At 51.2% G+C, this 18,239-nt stretch overlaps 1 protein-coding gene and 1 pseudogene across 1 annotated transcript in view; both read left to right on the forward strand.

Annotated features, from left to right (window-relative positions):
- The window catches only part of Mta3 (metastasis associated 1 family member 3), a 158,792-nt gene extending 144,816 nt beyond the window's left edge, over positions 1-13,976 (forward strand). Inside the window, 2 exon segments of the mRNA XM_023711233.1 lie at positions 10,107-10,180; positions 10,812-13,976. Coding sequence (XP_023567001.1) covers positions 10,107-10,123 — 17 coding nt within the window. The 3' untranslated portion in view covers positions 10,124-10,180; positions 10,812-13,976.
- On the forward strand, positions 6,319-7,079 carry LOC101589618 (annotated as a pseudogene).
- Positions 13,977-18,239: the final 4,263 nt, after the last annotated feature.

Below are 18,239 nucleotides of genomic sequence, written 5' to 3' on the forward strand. Positions count from 1 at the left end.
ACAGGTATCAGTGTATATAGTTAGTCAGGGTGAGAATCTTTCCAATTAACTGCTAGATTCAAAAATCTTCTGGAGATTCTCAGGATCATTGCCTTGCCCCTCTTCTACATATAACTGTATGGCTTGACATTATCATGTTTCCTAGCTCTTCTCCTTTCCCTCTCTTGATTAGTTAGTCCTCAAGATCCTGCTTTCCTTTTATGCTTGGCTCTTGAGTATGTCAGATTCTACCAGAAAAGTAGAAACTGTGTAAATTATTTTAATAGTTAGTTTGAGAAATTAGTGTGACAGATATTGGAAGATGGCTTAGAAAAGCAGGGAACATGGCAGGTACAGTAAACAGCCCCTAATCCTCGGTTGAGAGTGCAAGGAAGTGAAGGTTATCACAGCATAGATTCTTAAGGGGACCCCAGGAGCTAGAGCCCAGCCTCAGAGACAGTGCAGGCAGCCTCCGGAGGTGCCAGGAGGCAGCTTCTGGGACAAGCCAGGTGCTGCTACTCCAGGGTTGGTGACAGGAAGCTGACAGGACCTGTCCCTCCCCACCCCTTCTGCCCTGCAGGCTCTTCTAGCACCACCTTCTGGCGTAAGGGGAAGCTGCGCGGCAAACCTGTCTCTGGGATAATGGATCTGTTTCCTCAATTATGGGATCCTGGCTAATTTGAATTTCCAGTATGAATTCAAGATCCTGGAAAACACGTTTGGCTGTAGTGAGCCTGCATGGGGTAGTTCAGACCAGCACGTGTAGGGGAGTCTGGCCGGGGATGACAGTGACAAGATGGCCCTGCTGCTAGAGCACCTGCATGGCAGACAGGTGGGTGGAGCCAGTGTAGCTGGAAGCCAGGTCCATGGAGATAGCTGGCCTCTCTGCCCCAGGACTGAGAGTTCTTCCTCCATGGCTTGCCTCCTTCCTCAGCTCCCCCTTTGCATTTTGAGTCGATGGGAAGTCTGTTGATCTCTGCTAGTAGAAAAGAGTTTGCCTGGCATTTTTATTCTTTATTTTTTATTTTGGTACTGGGAATCAAACCTTGTGCTTGCCAGGCAGGCACTGTGCCACTGAGCTATATCTCCAACCTTTGCCATTTGTAAAGATGATGGGACAGCTGCCTGTGCCTTTGGAAAGTCACTGTCTTGTTCTGTTTGTTTGTTGTTTTCTTTTCTTTCTTCTTCTTCTTTTTTTTTTTTTTTTTTTTTTGTAGTAGTAGTACAGGGAGTGGAACCTGGGGTCTTTTCATAGAGCTACATCTCCAGCCCTTTTAAAATTTTTTATCTTGAGACAGGATCTCATTAAGGACCAGGTTATCCAGGCTGGGCTCTAATTTGTAGCCTTCTGCCTCAGCCTCTGGGAGTGCTGGGGTTGTAGCTGTGTACTAGTCCAGCTGGCTGATCACTGTCTGTATGTGGTCCCATTGAAGGCCCTTTAAAGGCCCTGATGTGGGCTGGGGTCAGGGAATCAGTGTTCTGTGTGCTCTGTGAAGCTAACCCCAGGCCACTCGGCTACCCAGACTCTGTGACCACCCTACTGGAACTTAAACTCCAAGTTCCGGGAGGAACTGCAGTGCGAGCTATCACTAGTGACAGGAAGAATGCAGCTCAGAATTACAGGCACACACGGCGCAGACACTGGCCTCCCTCTGAGGCTGTTCGTCCAGCAGTGCACCACGTGCTATCATGGGCATTTCCTGTCTCCTGCATTTCTGACACACAGTTGCTTTGATGACACAGAAAAGAAAGGAAGAGAAGAGAAAAAGGGAAATGCCACATCCAGGCTACTTGGTTAGTCAGAAGCGGGGAAGGCCCTGCTGGCTTCAGAGGACAGGAGCCACAAAGGGGACACCGGTCCATGTATGAGGGCAGCAGGGGAAGGCCTGGGGGAGGGAGAGGGAGAGCAGGGGGACAGCAGGAGGGAGGGCAGAGGCAGCGGGGGAAAAAAGTCTGCTGTGCAGACAGGCACCTGCGCCTTGCAGTCAGAGGTTCCGGTAGCTTCCAGTGTGCCCTGGGGCCTCTCCCTTGGTTCCTTTACACTGCTTTTCTCCTTTGTAGCTCTGTAAAGTGCAGGGGCTGTTTGTTTGCCTTACAGAATTGTTCTAATAATTAAAATGTTTGTATATTTTATATTACTTCATCTTCCAAACACTTTTATCCCCCAAATACTTTTTATATAGATGTTAAAACCTGACCCTTTGTTTTCAAGACAAAGTTTTGCTCTGCAGTTCAGGTTGGCGTTGGCTGGCCTCAAACCCATGGCAGTGCTCTGCCTCCACTGCCCGAGTGCTGGGATTGTAGGCCCGTGCCGTCATGTCTGGCCCAAACCTGCATTTTAGTATAGTAATGGAAAACATCGGAGCTCAAGAGAAGTTACGGAACCTCTCCAGCCACTGCTAGCGGGTAGCAGCAGCAATAGAATTTCAACTCCAAATCTAGTGTTTTCTTCTAAATTGATAAGGACCCAGGTTTGTGTGTTGAGTGTGGTAGAAATTTCTGTTTTCTGTGTATAAGAAATGGCTATTTGTTTGCAAATGTGTAGAGAAATAGAGTGGAAATTTTTCTTTGCCCAGACTGTGACATAGAAGCCAATGTTGTCTGACAAAATCTCTTTCCCTCTACATTCCCTGCCCCTGCACCATACCAGCCTTCCTTTACCTGGAAGGTGGGGCTTATGAGGGGCAGAAAGGAAAGGAAAGTTCAGAGTCACCTGGAAGTGGTATGTGTTTGAATCAACTGCATGCTCTTTGCAGCACGGTCCAGGTAGATGCTCATTCAGTGGTGGAGAACTGTTTCCACATTGCAACAGCTGCTATGAAAACCACTTGGAAAAGCGCTAAGATGTCAGCTAAAGCCATGAAATGTATACAAAATAACAGTACTTTTTATAGCTATGTTTCTCACCTAATGGCGTGAGTCTGGAGAAACAACTCCTAGTGCTGTGCTTAGTGGCGCCTTCTTGTAGTTCCGGCTACTTAGGAGACTGAGGCAGCAAGAGCCAGGGAGTTCAAAGCCAGCCTGCACTACAGAGTGAGACCCTGCCTTCCTCCCCAGAAAAGGCACTCATCCTCCCCCGACCTCCTAAGAATCAGAAGACACCTCCACCAACCCACATGCCCCTGCGTGGTCAGACTGCAGATCTCCTGCCCACCACACAGGGATCAAGTCACTGCCCACTGTGATTCAGTTGTCATCAGATGGGAAGCCGGAAGGAAACATCTGTGGGGACAGAGACAAGGAAACATTGGTCGGAAGTGCCCCTAACCTTTTCCAGAATGGGACAGCTCTTGTTGTGGGGGCATTGGATCGAGACTTGGTTTGTCAGGGAAGCCAAAGCCATAAGCCCCGAAGAGAAGTGGGTTTTCAGTAGGACAGAGTCAGGACATCTAGACAAGGAAAAGAGATGAATTGTATAATAAACTCTGTTTTAATCCGTGCTCCTCTGGCTTATTTCCCCTGGGACATGTGTGCACACTACCTATTTTTCTTACTTATCTTCTGCATTGAGTAATACCGTTTTCTAGCTCTTCCCTGAAGAGGGTATCCACTGTGGATGCCTCTGTAAGGATAATATTATGATCTGGGGTGTGAAGACTGTCCTTTTGATGACTTGCTTCTGAAATGAGTGATTCAACAATTCCAACTGTTGGCGTGCCAGCCCTGGGAATGGGTGTGGGGGCTGCTGCACAGCAAGCGAGCGAGCACGCGAGCTCTGGGATGTGTCTGTCTTCACAGACTCCAATAAAAATAGCCTGCCGGGCCCAGCTGATGGCACTCCCGGGCACGCCGAGGCCCAGGCTGCCTTCTGTTAGCAGTTTCATGCCATCTCAAAAGACTACAGGGTTTGGTTTTGTTTTTTAATGTTCTGAAGCGTTTATGGGAAAGTATCAAGAGTCCCTAGACTCACTTCTGGTCTTCTTGTTTCATGTTGGAACCTAGTTAATTACATTTCAAAAAATGTTGGAGCTTTGAAAGGCAGAGTACCGGATAGGTCAAGTAGGTTTCAGGGTTCCTGAAGCATTGTCTAAGAACCTTGGGTGTTCTCCCAGCTTTTGAGGCTACAGGAGTAGAGACTGTGAACAGATCCAAGCGAAGCACGCAGGATGAATCAACAACTTGGTTTTTTGGAATATTCTGGAAAGAAGCTAAAATGACCATCCCTGGAACTATTTCTGGGTCGAATGATGCCAGTTTCTCCCAGAGAGCACTTCTGTCTTGTTCCTGAGGGAAATACTCGTTGGGAGCCGCACAGAGGTCTGGTCGTGAGGCCCTCTTGGCAGTATGCAGGTCCCAGACAAGAGGATTGATGGAGTCCATGGCAGCCACTTAGATTCTCATCCGAAAGGGCCAGTACTGGCCTCCCAGGGTGTCTTGTGCTCGCCTGCAGAGTCATTTCCTTTTAATCAGCCTGTCTTTGTTCCCCATCTCAGTGATACATAGAGCGACCTCCTTGGAGGACAGGGAACCTCTGGCTGAAGCGCTAGGTCTCAGGTTTAGGGGAAAGCTCAGATGTTTGGAAAAGGAGACAGGAAAACAACAGAATTGAGATTAAGTTCCTGATGGAGGTATACCTAGAGGAGTTTTTCCAAAGCACAAGTATGAATGTCTGGGGAAGCCACTGGGATCTCACTGTTGGATGTGGATGCCCCAAGAAGTAAAGACCAAGCCCAGAAGCCAGGCAGTTGAGACCCCCAACCCACATCCCCCACCCCCCACCTGCTGAGTTCCAGCCCAGAAATGAGAGAGTGCCAGTGGCTGCAGCTGTCAGGACAGTGAAGATGGGCGGTTCCTCACAGCCATCCGGAAAGCCCCCTGGGCTCATTTTAAGCTGTTCAGCTCCATCATTCTTTTCTTTCCCTTTTTCCTATTTTCCCTTCCAAATGATTGAGTACTCTTTAAGCTGAGAAACATCTGAGTTATATCTTATGTATTTTCTTCCCTCAATCAAGTATTTTTTGTGTCAGAAACTATATACATATAAATGAGTACAAAAAGTGGTAAATGTAAAAAAAAAAAAAAAGTGGTGAATGTAGAACTGAGCCCCAAACCCGCAGTAACAGTTAGATGGGTGTTGCTAGAGCACACAGACCCGTGGAAGGAGGCGGCGGTGAGCAAGACAGTGCTGAGTCTTGGGAAGCAGCGAGTCCTTGCAGGTGTTTGGGTCAGGACATTTGTCTCTCCCCAGTTTTACTTCGCTGTTTCTTTTCTTTTTTTCTTTCTTTTTTTTTTTTTTTTTTTTCCTTTTACTAGGGATTGAACTCTGGACCCTGCACTTGCCAAGCAAGCACTTATTATACTGAGCTAGCTCCCCAGCCCCATCCTTTGCTGTTTCTTTCACTGAACTTTTAGATAGACTTTCTCAACTTCATTTTCCTGTTTTGATTTTTGAGTTTTTCCCATTAGTCAGCTTTTACATCATTTTTTAAATGTGTTTGGTTGTTGCAGGGTCTCACTACACAGCCTGGACGCATGGCGATTCAGTCTCCCCAGCGCTGGGATTAGACGCATGCGCCACTACTCCTGGGCTCTGTGGCTGGCTCAGCCCGCCCTGGGTGTGGGGTTGGCATTCCATGTGATGCTGGAGATTGAACCACAGTCCCTGCACTTGCCTAAGCAGGAGCTTTAGTCTGCTGAGCTATCTTGCTGGCCTCTATTTCATATTTTTGTTTTATTTCTTTTTCTTTTGGTTTTTGGTACTGGGGGTTGAGCTGTGTCCCCGACCTCTTTTTTAATTTGTGACAGGTTCCTCAGCTCAGTTCAACCACAACTCCTGCCCAGCCAGCCCTGAACTGCTTGGGGTGGTCATAGCCAAAAGTGGTCTCACCCAGTCTCACGTTGTCCTAGAGCCAGAGCCTCTCCAGGCTTGGTCTGATTTCAGCTGATCCCCACTACCTTCAAGATGTTGTTTTTATATTTTGCAGAGTTTACTGGCTGGTGGCTTAGTCCAATATAAATTAGCCTACCACTGTAGAAGCAGAATTCCTCAGTTCTCCCCCCTTTAGTTACTTCCGGTACAAAAAAATCATTAATATTTGTGTTTTGTACAGGGAATCAAACTCAGGACCTTGCGCTTGCCAGGCAGGCACTGTGCCCAAGTGATACCCCAGTCTCTAGATACTATCTCTGAGGATATGATAATTGTTTTTTTTAAATTGTCTTCCTTGCTGTGGTCCACGGGGTCTTCGCCTTGGTGGCAGCTGGGACACGAGCCATGGAGGACACACTGCCCCGACGCTGGGCTGCAACGAGTCGCACCTGGAGAAGCCGACCCTTGGCATCACCCGCATCTTAGAGTCTTCTGCAGGTGTGACAGCGGTAACCATCATAGAAAAGGCACCCGCTGAACATCATATGATTTCTTCCTGGGAACAAAAAAATAATTGTATGATGCCTGAGGATATGAGGAACATTTACTCGATGACCAATGGCTTCCACATGACCTGGAGTGTGAGGCTAGATGAACACATCATTCCACTGGGCAACAGGGCCATTAATAGCATCTCAAAATTAAATGAATTCAACCAGTCTTCTGTGTGTTCACTTCCTAATGCACCAACTCTGGCAGACCTAGAGGATGATACATATGAAGCCAGTGAGGACCAGCCAGAGAAGCCTCATTTTGACTCTCAAAGTGTGATATTTGAGTTGGATTCAGGCAGTGGAAATGGGAAAGTTTGCCTTGTCTTGGAAACAAAACTGGGAAGCCAGCATTATCACAAGACACTGAAATCTGGTTCCTGGACAGAGCATTATGTTGGCATTTTCTCACAGATACTTTTACTGCCTATTACCACCTGCTCATCACCTACCTGGGCCTGCCCCAGTGGCAGTGTGCTTTCACCAGCGATGGCATTAGCCCACAGGACAAGCAATGGTTCAGCTTGTATAAGCCCATCACCTACAGCACAGACCTGCTCGCTGGAGAGACCGACTCCTTCATGAATAAGCTAGATCCAAGCAAAGTGTTTAAGACCAAGAACAAGACCGTAATCCCAAAGATAAAGTGGCCTGTTCAGCCTGCCAGTGCCCAGAAAGGTCCTTCAGCTCCCTCAGCTTCTAAACCCTCATCTAGCTCTGCAAACCCTATCTGCAAATGAGCACCACCTACATCTCTCCACCAGCCTAGCGGTAGTGATTTCCATGCCCTGGTGGCCCTAGCAGTGGCCGCAACCTGATTCTGTGTAATTGTGAACATCTTCCTGAGTGACCAAAATCTTCCTGCTGACACTAGCTGGGAATTGGAAGGGCACATGTACTGAAAGTTACCCAAGCGTCCTTCCCTTACATTCTTTCTAGTGGGTTGTGTGAGCCTCTGCCTCAAAAAGCTGTATAGAATTTTAGATCTTAAGTGGACGGAGAAATCCATTAAGAGCTTTCTTTTCTTTGCACACCTAACCTGTAGTCCCTTAGCAATAATTGGAGAAGTCGCCTAAAAGAAACACTAGCTTTTGACTTGAGAAACATTGGAACTACACAGTTGAATAAGTAGCCCCTAGTCTCATGTGGCTACTTAAGTACATGAAAACTTCATGTCCTCAGTTGCTTTTACATTTCAAGAATTTACATGGTTAGTAGATTCCATACTGGACAGTACAGAGATAAAGAATGTTTCCTTCGCAGAAAATTTTTGGACATCACTACATTAGAATATTTTCATGCTGATCTTCCTCAAATCAGTTGATTTTGTTGTTAAGAAATGTTAATGCCTTAACTTCATGGGTTGTAATATTTCATGAAAACTTTGAGTATATAATTGTATATTCTTTACTAGGAAAATATCTCATTGTTTTTAGTTTTCTATAAACTTTCTCATCAGTTTCATGTAAAAAAAAATTTTTTTTCCCTCAAGAATAGCCCAGTTTGTGCTCTTCTATTTGCTTCTTTGATCTTGAGTATGGGGGCTGGGGAGATGGCTCAGTAGAATAAGCGCTTGCCTAGCAAGCGCAAGGGGCTGAGTTCAATCCCCGGTTCTGCCGAAAAAGAAAGAAAATTAAGCTGATCTTAAGCATTTATTCGTGTTGGGAGGTTTTTCTTGATGCACTGCAGTGGCCAGGGCCTGCTGGCCACTGGGTAGAACCAGGGACTTTCCTTGTTTTCTTAAAAGCTGCTCAGATTCCCCAGAGACTTTTCTTCCGGTCTCATCCGCAGAGGTTGAAGGTCGGACTCCCTGCTTTCTGAAGCTCATATTCAGCAGGAGGATGGTCCCTTGGTCCCTCTTGTGGGGAACTGGTGGTCCTGCCCTTCAGTGGGCTCATGCCTTGTGTCGTGGGACCTTCAGGTTCATTCCCTTTGTAGACAACATTGAGACTGGTGGGTGGCAGACAGCAGCACAGGGGTGTGGAGTCAGGAGGGCCCTGGGGCTGCTCTTGGGCCCTCAGTTCCCCTCCCCCACTTTCAGAGGCAGCCGCTGTCATCTCCGAGCCCTTGAAGATTCCTTGGACGAACTGGGCCCTTAGCTTTCCATACTGCCACTCTCAAGTCTAGTTTCCTAAGTACCTATACTTGATTATCACTTTTTATCTGCTTCCCAGCCTCTAATTCTGAAAGTATTTTTTTTCTCTGATTTTTCAGAAAGCAAAGCAGCAAACTCAGAAGCTAATAACTGGCAGCCTCAAGAAGCTGCTTTCATTGCATTAGTTGGTTAGGTTGCAGAATCTCCAAGTCCAGGGACTTTAAGTACTTTGGGGCAGTCAAACCAGTAGGGACCGTTTTTCCAGCAAACAAAAGCAAACCAAAATAAATAGTCCTTGATTTATTTATGATAGCCATTCTTTCTGGGGTGAGATGGTATCCATTTTGTATTTCTATATATGGAATAGTTGGGATAGATACACAGCTACTTTCGCTTAATTCAATGAGAAGAAAGATTTGTAGTAATAGTGTTTGGACAGGATATCTTGTCTGCTTCTTGTACTATGAATAACCACTAAGAAGATAACAATATACAATGTATTAATTATTGAAAATATCCTATTAATCAGTTTAAAAAAAAAAACAACTAAATACTCCTGCATTAGAATGTGTGTACAGGGGCTGGTGAGATGGCTCAGTGGTCTAAAGCATCTACTTAAAACAAGCTAAGCTAAGCAAAGCACAGGGACCACGGTTCAATCCCCCAGCACCACATGCCAGCCAGCCCCACCCCCTGGTGGGCTGAGCTGGCCACACACACACACACACACACACACAAAAATAAATAAACTAAATAATAAATAAAAAAATTAAAAAAAAAAAAAGAATGTGTGTACAGTAGAGACCCATGTAGGTCAGTGCATGTAAAGATAAACAAAAAGGTAAATGGTTGCAGTTACACTGTGCTGCAGAAGGAGGTGGGGAATCCACGGCAGCCTCGTCCTGGACCCTTGCTGAGGGCTTCGCATCTGGGGTGCTGTGGATGGAAATGAAGCAGGGCTGGGGAAGGCTGCAGAGCAGAGTGAAGTGATAGCTTTGTAAGCACGGGGGCAAGCACCACGCTCTTCAGCTGTGATGCAGCGAGGTGCCCTTTCACCTTAAACTGCTGCTGGCATGGAGAAGGCGGGCGTCAGATCCTGAGCTGCCTGGTGTAGAGGCGCTTTAGAAACCGGAGCCTATAAATTTAGCACGAATTTGCCATGATGGGTGGGAAACTACAACTAGTTCGCCCAGCATTTGGTTTAATTTCCTAGGGATTTGTAGAAATGTGGCAGAGAACCCCCTCTCCTCAGAGAGATGGAGAAGGTAGGGAGCTGAGTGATGCTCACACAAACACAGCCTTTAAAGTAGACAATGAAGAGGACTATGGATAGCATGTGCTTACTGGGCTGTTAGGAGAACATCGGGCTGGGTGGGACACAGGAAGCCTGGCATATAAGGTATATAACTTCACGTTGGTGCATAACTTGACCTGAGTTAAGATCTGGGTTCCAGTCCTGACTCCTCAGCTACCTCCCTGTGACTGAGCAAGTTCCTAGCATGTGTGATCCTCCCACGGTGCTATTGAAGGTGAAGGAAGGCAGCTTATGACCTACAAAAGGATCGATAAAGCAAAAGCATATTGGGTCCAAAACTGAATTTGAGTCTTTAGCACGTATTTGCTGAGCCCGCATCCAATACCAGGCTATGTACATGTGCCTTCCCTGTTCCAGCGAGGCTTATGAAGTGAAGGCACAGCTCTGCTCCGTCCTGCAGCCCTTCCTCAGGATGGGACAAGGTTGTGCAGGTGAGCGTCCCCCGGTCGTTTCCTGGCTGCAGCTGCGTGGCGGGAGAGAATGCCTGAGTGCCTTACCCGGCTTAGCAAAAATGCCCTCCCTCCCAGCTTCCTTCCAAATGACCAGAGAAAGGTCTCCTCCTGCTAGCGACCCTTGATGGTGGTGCAATGGTTTGCAGCCCATGGCTTGGGCAAGTGGAGGGACTCAGGAACAACGACTGGCTGTGCAACTCCATGGGGGTGGAACTTCACTGCTGTGCAGAGTCCAGTCTGGGCATCACTGAGCTTGGGCCTGCCTCCTCCCAGCTGGCTGTGCTCCCCACTGCTTTGCATCAGGTGGGGAAGTTCCCAGAGGTCTGCTGCTAAGCGCGAAGCTCCCTCCTGGCGTCCTGTCATGCCTGGCCTTACCCACCCCAAATCCAGCCTTTTAGGGCTCTTCAGCACCATTCTGTTATTTGTTCACCCGTGTGAGCTTCCCCTTTGGTCCAGCCTTAAACGCCATCATGAGCTTTGATTTGAATGAATGCCTGCTCTCCCCTCCCTGCAGCTTGTCTTGCCAGTGAGGGGCTCCTCCTGCCTCCTCTCCTGTCCTCTCCATCAGAACTCCTCCTCTAACCATCATCTCATGTCTTCTCTTTCCCAGAACTCACGTGCTGTGTGTCAGACTGAGCTACCCTGTTCTACCCTACTGTCGAGACTCCATGCCGTCCTGCTGATGTTCACAGCTGTGCCTGGGAAGGAGGTGGCACCGCCCGCAGAGACCTCCTGTGCCCTGATGGGCAGGGAAGGACCTGTGGGAACACACCCTGTGCGTCTGCGCTTCCCTGTGTGGACCTTGCTGTCGCTGCCCCGGAGCAGAGCTGCATGGGCACCAAGGGGAGGAGGGTGCTGCACCACCCCTCACTTCCCTGCAGGGCCCCTCCCTGGAGTGGTGGCCTGCATGTGTCGCTGCTCTGTTTCATGCTGTGTAATTATGTACAGGAGGGACACGGCATCCGTCTCCCTAGATGCTTCCTAAGAAATGTGCCAGTGTTTACGCAATTCTTGGTGTTCCCTGTCTCTCTGCTGTGATTGTCCCGGCTTTTCCCCTGCTAGGCTGCCTTGTCCCTGCGGGGAAGTTTTCCTCTGCCCCAGCTTCGTCCTGCACTCCACGCTGCCCTCCTTAGCAGGGAACCAGGCTCTGAAGGGAAGGGAACTCGGTACTTGTGGGCCACAAGGGGAGGGATTGCCTGGCAGCCTGTGGGCTCTTTTCAGCATCTCTGTCATGAGAGAGGTGGTGTCCTGCTTGGCTCTGCCTGGTCCTCCAGCAGCTCCAGGAGAGCAGCTGTCAGATGTGCCAAGCATGCGTGTCACTGTGACAAGCCATTTGCTTCCTGCCTTGCTTCTTTACAGACAGACCAGCTGATGCAGAGCCATCTCCAGGCAGGGCCTCTGGCAGGTTGCAGTCTCCCCAGTTTATTTTAAGCAGACAGACAAGACTGTTGGTGTCACTAGGGCTAGTGAGAGAACTGAGACTGCGCATACGCAGGTGATTCCCTGCTTCCCCACCCCCCCTCGGGCCCTGTACTTCTGGGAGCCCATGTGCGTAGGCCCAGGAGCCCCGTTTATTGACATGGACTCCTCCCACCTGCCCTGGTGCCAGCGCTTGGCAACATTCCAGCTGGTCATCCTATTGCCACCCCATGGGGCTGAAGGTGTCTGGTTAGCTCCCTGCACAGAGTAAGCCTGGCCACTTCCCTGCCATTGGCAGGGACAGGCTGCTGGGCACAGGATCTCAGCCCATGAGAGACCCTGAAGTCTGACCCCCACTTTAGGCAGCAGCTGAATGGCCGGTGTGAGATGCATCAGATGGGCTGCTGCAGAGCAGAGTGGCCACGCTTGCATTGCCCCTCCTTCCAGGAACAGAGGAAGCACAGAATGCTGCTGATGACCTGCAGGGCTGGCTCAGCTCAGCAGAGAGCGAGGTGTGCATCTGAGGACAGGTGTCCAGGTGCAGGCTGCCTGGTCCTTTCCCAGTTCTGCAGTCACCTTGGCACTTAGCCTTCTGTGCAGTCGATGGGGCAAGGGGTGATCTCCCCACCGCTGCCTTTTGGAGCTGTCCTAGTCTCGGCTTGGGGCCCCGCAGGTGGGACCTGTGACAGAGGTACCCCATGAGAAACAGGTGGAGGTGGCAGGTACTTCCCAGATTTCCAGAGGCCCATTCAATGAAGCCCCCAGAAGAGGAGGCATCTAGCCCTGGGGTGTTTATTCTAAAGAAAAGGAGTCGATGTCTGGTCTGGGCCCATCTGCCTTGTATTGGGCCATGGACATACAGGGGTGGTGACTGCTTGCCCGTTCGCTGTCCTGTCCTGCCTCCCACCCTGTACTGTGTCTGCTGGGCCTAGAAACAACTGCATGCTGCTGGCTTCACCCCTCCCAGTTTGGGGGAGCCTCTCACCAAGGCCCAGCAGAGCTGGGCCCTGGCCAAGCCAGAAGAGGAGCAGGACGTCACTCCTGCTTCCACTCTCAGTCAGCCTTGGGAAACGCAGCTCACTTGGTGCTCCATGCATAGCAAGGCTGCCCTCGCCTTGTCAGCAGGAGCACTTGGTTTTGCAGGTCCATCCCTGCGAAGATGATGTGGCCAGAGATCCTATGTCCTTGTTTTGTCTTGGGAAGTTCTCAGCCTTGCAGTGGAGCTCTCCAGGGAATGGCAGGCAGATGCTAAGGGGCCCCTGTTCTTTGCCTTTGCCGGTCTAAGCACTTGGTGCTGAGGACTTTCCTGGAAGTCATGCCCTTTCTGGAGCCATGACAAGCTGCCACTGTGTTGATGGAGGGACGACGAGGGAGGGAAGCAGGGGACCACAGACCATCTGTGCAGCCCACATCAGATGTGCCTTGGCTTGGGGCTTCCTGTGTAGGACACCACCCCTGCAGTCCTACACAAGACTCTGCAGTCTCCTCTGGCCTGCAGTCATGCCACCAACTCTGATGTCCTGTGTGCAAAAGAGGATGGCAGTCAGGAGATCAATGCTGGAGCCTCTCACGGTTCTGCCTTTTCCGTAGCTTGGGGCCCAGCCAGGAAGCAGGAACCCCAGTATGTATTTAGATTGAGTAGTTTTAAGCCAGAGTTTGTTTGACACAGGACAAGAGCTGAAATGGGAGCTGAAGCAATCTCAAGGTTGCCAGGAAGCTGCCATTATTCCTAGGCAACCTAGACAGAGTGAGGAGGTCATGTTACTCAAAGGGACCCAGGCCACCAGGTGGGGCCTAGGACACAGGCCCATCTGGTTGGAGCTGGAGCCATAAGGAGGACAGTCCCTGTCGGAATCACCCCCAGAGGGAAAAAGCTGACGTCTTCCTCTTGCCTTCTTAGCAGATCAGTGGCAGAGGAGACAGCCACTTTCAGGGTCACCCAGCTCACAACAGCTGGGGTGGAGGGGCCCAGAAGGCCCCTTGGTCTGCTCTGTGTCCTGTCTGAGTCTGGTGCTTTTTGCTCCTGGCCAGAGATCCTGCTGAAGGAGGCAGCATTGGCCATCTTGGGGTTTCCTAGTGAGGAAAGTGGGGAGCCAGGGAGGGGAGAGAGTTTTTCCTTCTCACACGTTCCTGTTCTCCCTCAGGAAAGCCAAGTCCCGGTTTTCTGTGTGACCCTCTGTCCCTTTCTTAGCGTCTCTGGTTTTCCTGCCAGTGGTCCCTGTCCCTGAGCGCCTCAGTGCTGAGTGCTTCCCCAGGCCAGTGTGTCTGGCGTGGTCTTGGTGTGGACCGTCTGTCTGTACAAAGAGCTGTCTACTAATCAGTTTGTATCGTGTTTCCAATAAATTTCTGGAAATTCTGCCTGGTTTTATGTGTCCTGTGCTGAAATGGTGGCTCAGCTGGGAGGCTCTGACCCCGCACACCCCAGAGGTCCTTGCTACCTCACTCTGTCCCCCTCTTTATCCCCTGGGCAGTAGGGAGGTAACAGGCCAGGCCAGTTGGTCCATGTCCCCAGCCACACAGGGATGGGGACTCTGGCAGCCTTTTCCATGGACTACTTCATCCTGTCTCCTGGGCCATGACCTGAGAATCCAGAGGGGTCAGCAGGCCAGGTCAACTAACACATGACGTTTGACGCATGCCCCCCAGGCCTGTGGTAAGAGGAACAGGCAGAGCTACCTCCGGGGAGCTTGGGGCTGACGCACCAAGGAGCTGCTGTGGCACACACAGGGCCTTTTCGTCACAGTAATTTTGTGGGCTCCACCTCAGTTGCTGTGCTAGGGCTGTTGCGGGAGAAGATACAGTGTGGCTGGCCTGAGGCCTCTCTGTCCTTTGTACGTGACAGTTTGCTGGGCTTTGAGAGGGTGAAAAACAAGACCAAAAATGGAGAAGCTTTACTAAAGAAGGCCAGTCGGGCTGCTTACCCATGCCACGTGAGGTTGCTGGAGAGGACAGTGTGGTTCACGGCTCTTCTGGGTTTTGTGGGTGTCTGGCATTTTGGAGAAGGCACATGGGCAGTGCAGTCAGGGAAGTCTGTAGAGGGGGAGCTCCCGAGGGTGGACACAGCCGTCCTGGAGGAGCCCGTTGGGGGCTGGGTGGCTACTGGTGTCCTTTGCTGAGCCCAATAGTGCTTCCTCTTTCTGGAGGCTTCTCTGCAGCTTGGTGTGGCACCCCACCCCTGAACCCCAAGTGCTATGCCAGGCCTGTATTATGGTTGGGCTTCCTGGGAGCTGCTTTTCCCCTATCTGCTGCTGGGCAGTGGGGCTCCCTGCAAGAACTCTTGTCACCAGCGGAGGTGGGGTGCTCGGCTCTCTGGGCCCCTTTGGGCTCCTTTTCCTTGGGGAGCTTGTTTCTGTACTACCAGAACCAGCTGTTCCAATCACGTGTTGCCCTCTTAGCCTTCACTCGCTGAGTCGAGCCTACTAAAAACCTGGCAGCCCTCCTGTCCACTCCAAGACCTGCTACACTGGCGCTTTCCCTCAGCTGAGGGTGTAGCCTGTTCCGATCCTCCTGCCTCCCAAGGGCTGGATCTGGTGCCCCAGCCTTGGGATGGCATGTCCTGAATCGGCTGGACTGCCATTTCCTAGCTGTGTGACCTTGGGCAAGTCCCTCAACTTCTGCCCCTCAGTGTTTTCATCTGCAAAGTGGGATAATAGTAGTCTAAGATCTGAGACAATTAGTATGGTTAAGATGCTTGGAACAGACCCTTGCTCATCTTGCTCTCACTTCCCTCCACAGTCTTCTCCTGTCCCATCTCCTGCCGCCGTATTCCAGTCTCACCCTTGAGTCCAGCAAACAACAGAACAGCTGAGCCATGAGAACCAGTGCCTGCCATGCTTGAACCTCACGCTGCCCGCCTTTGCTGCTGAGCTTATTGATGGGGAAGAGCTGTCTCCATGTCCGCAGGTCTCATGTATTCTCAACCCGCCACAGTGCTCGCTGGCTCCTGCGGTGCCCTGCCACCCCTGAAGTTGCTGTAAGTCAGGCTCTGATGACTAGCAAGGGAAGTGCGGTTCTGAGCCACCCTGTCTGAGCAGCTGGGCATGTGGAGCCGCGGTCATGTTATTTCCCTCCTTCCCTACCTCCTTGCTTTCCCTCTTCCTTCCTGCATCACGCCACCCCCTGAGCAGTCAGTGCCTCATACATGCAGGTGTTGCTTTTTCAGCTTTTTTTTTTTTTTTTTACAAAGATCACCTCAGACATGCCAGCAGTCACCTGTGCATCCCTCCCGTTGCCCCTGTCTTGGTATATCACTCCAGTGCATTATTTTTATGCTGCTAATGCACATGTGTGAACCTACAATCAGTACAGAACATTTGTACATTGAATTTTATGTATATAACCTATCACTTGAAAAGCTTTTTTTTTTTTTTTTTTTTTTTTTTAAAGTCTGTTCAGGGACCAGGGAGATAGCCTCAGTGGAATAAGTGCTTGCCTGGCAAGTGCAAGGTCCTGAGTTCAATCCCTGGAACCACCAAAATAAATAAATAAATAAGTAGCACTGTTCAGTGAATGCACTGTTGACCCAGTAGGTGTCCATCGAAGATGCTTGACCAGACAGGGTCAAAGGTATGCCCAGGTTTTCAGATTGGCTTCCTTGCTACTAGGAACCATTGGAAAATGCCCGTCCACCTACTGGCTCCAGCCTCGCCTCGCTAGTCCTGGTCTGAGGAAGTGTCCAGCTGGCTGAGGCAGCAGTCCCAGAAGTGGCCCCACTCCTCCAGGCCAGGGGCGGCCCTCCTTCCCCCTATGGCACTGCCCCCAGGCAGCCCCCAGTCCTGAGTGGTACCTCTTTGCAGCCGTAGCACATGGCCCAGGTAAAGCTCTGCCACTCACTGGGCCTTGAAGCCCCTCCAGAGGCCCATCCTGCTCAGCTCTGGAAAGGATAGGGCCAGAGGTGAGGTCGCCACAGGTGTCCAGCCAGAGGGTGGCCACTGAAGCATGCCAAGAGGGCACTGGGCAGGAAGCAGGTGGCGTCACACTGCAGTGGCCCACTTCCTCCCACCTGGCTCCACCGCCTTGTAACCTGTTGAGTTATGAAGACTTCGACAATTAATCCGCTGTGAGGTTGGTGGCCTCAGGACCCAGCCACGTCTCTTGGGGGTCTCTTAGTCAAGCTGACAAGATTAACCACCCAGCTTCCACATGACCTGAGCATACTGTGCTCAGAGGCCCAGATCCACACACCACCCTCAGGAAGCCGCTGGGCAACTGTGAACAGGCGGATGTGGTAGGCAGTGGCCCGAAGCCTCAGCCTCAGGAAGTGCTAGTTCATGCGAGGGGGCAGAGCTCAGCAGAAAATCAGCCATGACAGGCTTAGCAGTGAGAGACGTCCAGGCCGGGCTGGGAAGTGGAAGGTAAAGAGGACCACGCTGTTCCCCACCAGGCCCCAGACAGACTCAACACCCAGCACTGTGTGCAGAAGACAAATGGTGGAAGATGCTGGGGCCCTCCTGAGGACCCCAGCACAGTGGGAAGAGAGTAAAGGGAGAGGAGAGCTCAGGCTTGGGGCCGGGACCTGAGAGAAGATTCTGGAGTCAGCCCTGCGTGAGTGTGCACCATCCCTGGCCACCACAGAGACTCATACCCTGGTTATTATTGTTGAGGAAGACCTACATCAATTCTGTAGCCCTCACTCCACGCTGGAACCTGTGGCCTCCACACTGGGGCTCTGAGCCAGCTTGGCTGTCATGGCCCTGGCAGGGGGGCAGCAGGCTCAGCAGGGGTGAGAGGAGGCCCAGGGAGCTTTGGAGTGGGCAGAAAGCCACCTAGGGGTGAGTTGAGAGTACTCACAGCCCAGGGTGCTCAGATGTTAACTTGCTGAAGGCTGCAGCTGGTCCTAGCAACCTGGGCTCTCGGGGTCACACACACCTACCTTATGTGTAGGGACTGAATGGCATCTCTTGCCCCACCGGTGCTGGCTGCAGCCAGCCAGCAGTGCAGTGTCCTGGGAGGAGCAGGCGAGGAACCTGTCATGACCTCCACCATCCTGCTCATGCCTCCAGCAACCAGGGTGCTCGTGCTGTCTGTCTGCTGCACGTCCCCAACCCGCTTTGTGCCACGCCCTCTGTGCATCCCAAGCCTACTGCAGTCCAACCTTCAGTTGCCCCAGGTCCTGATAGCCCCAAGTCTGTGTGTGTAATAAAGTGTCCCCCAGGCAGGACACTCACCTTCCAGGTTTCCACTGCCATGGCATGGGCTCCTGGGGCTTCTCCCCCAAACAGACCCACCCTGCCAGCCTCCCTCTAGCACTCACTGCCAAGTGGACAGTGGGAGGTGGGCTCCGAGGAAGGCACAAGTGCTGCCCCCAGGAGCTACTCTTTAGCAGCTGGGCCAGTGGTGAAGATAAGGTCTCCGGCTTCAGATAAACTGGGCTCTGCAGGTCCAAAGGCTCCAGAGCCTGGCATCTCCTGCCCTCCAGTGCTGTGTGCCACCAGTGCAGTGCTGCCCCTCCCAGGATCCTCTGGGCTTCACCCCTACCCCAGGCGCCCATCTGACCATGGCCAAGAGCAGAGGGGCTGTGACCTCACTGGTTTGGAAGGGCCTCCTGGTAAAATCAGGGGCTTAGGGAGTTTGAGGAGAATGTGAGCTTGTTTATGTAATAGCTGCTGGGGGTCGCCTG

The sequence above is a fragment of the Octodon degus genome, unplaced genomic scaffold (genome assembly GCF_000260255.1).
Source record: "Octodon degus isolate 3935 unplaced genomic scaffold, OctDeg1.0 scaffold00020, whole genome shotgun sequence".
NCBI classification, from domain to species: domain Eukaryota; kingdom Metazoa; phylum Chordata; class Mammalia; order Rodentia; family Octodontidae; genus Octodon; species Octodon degus.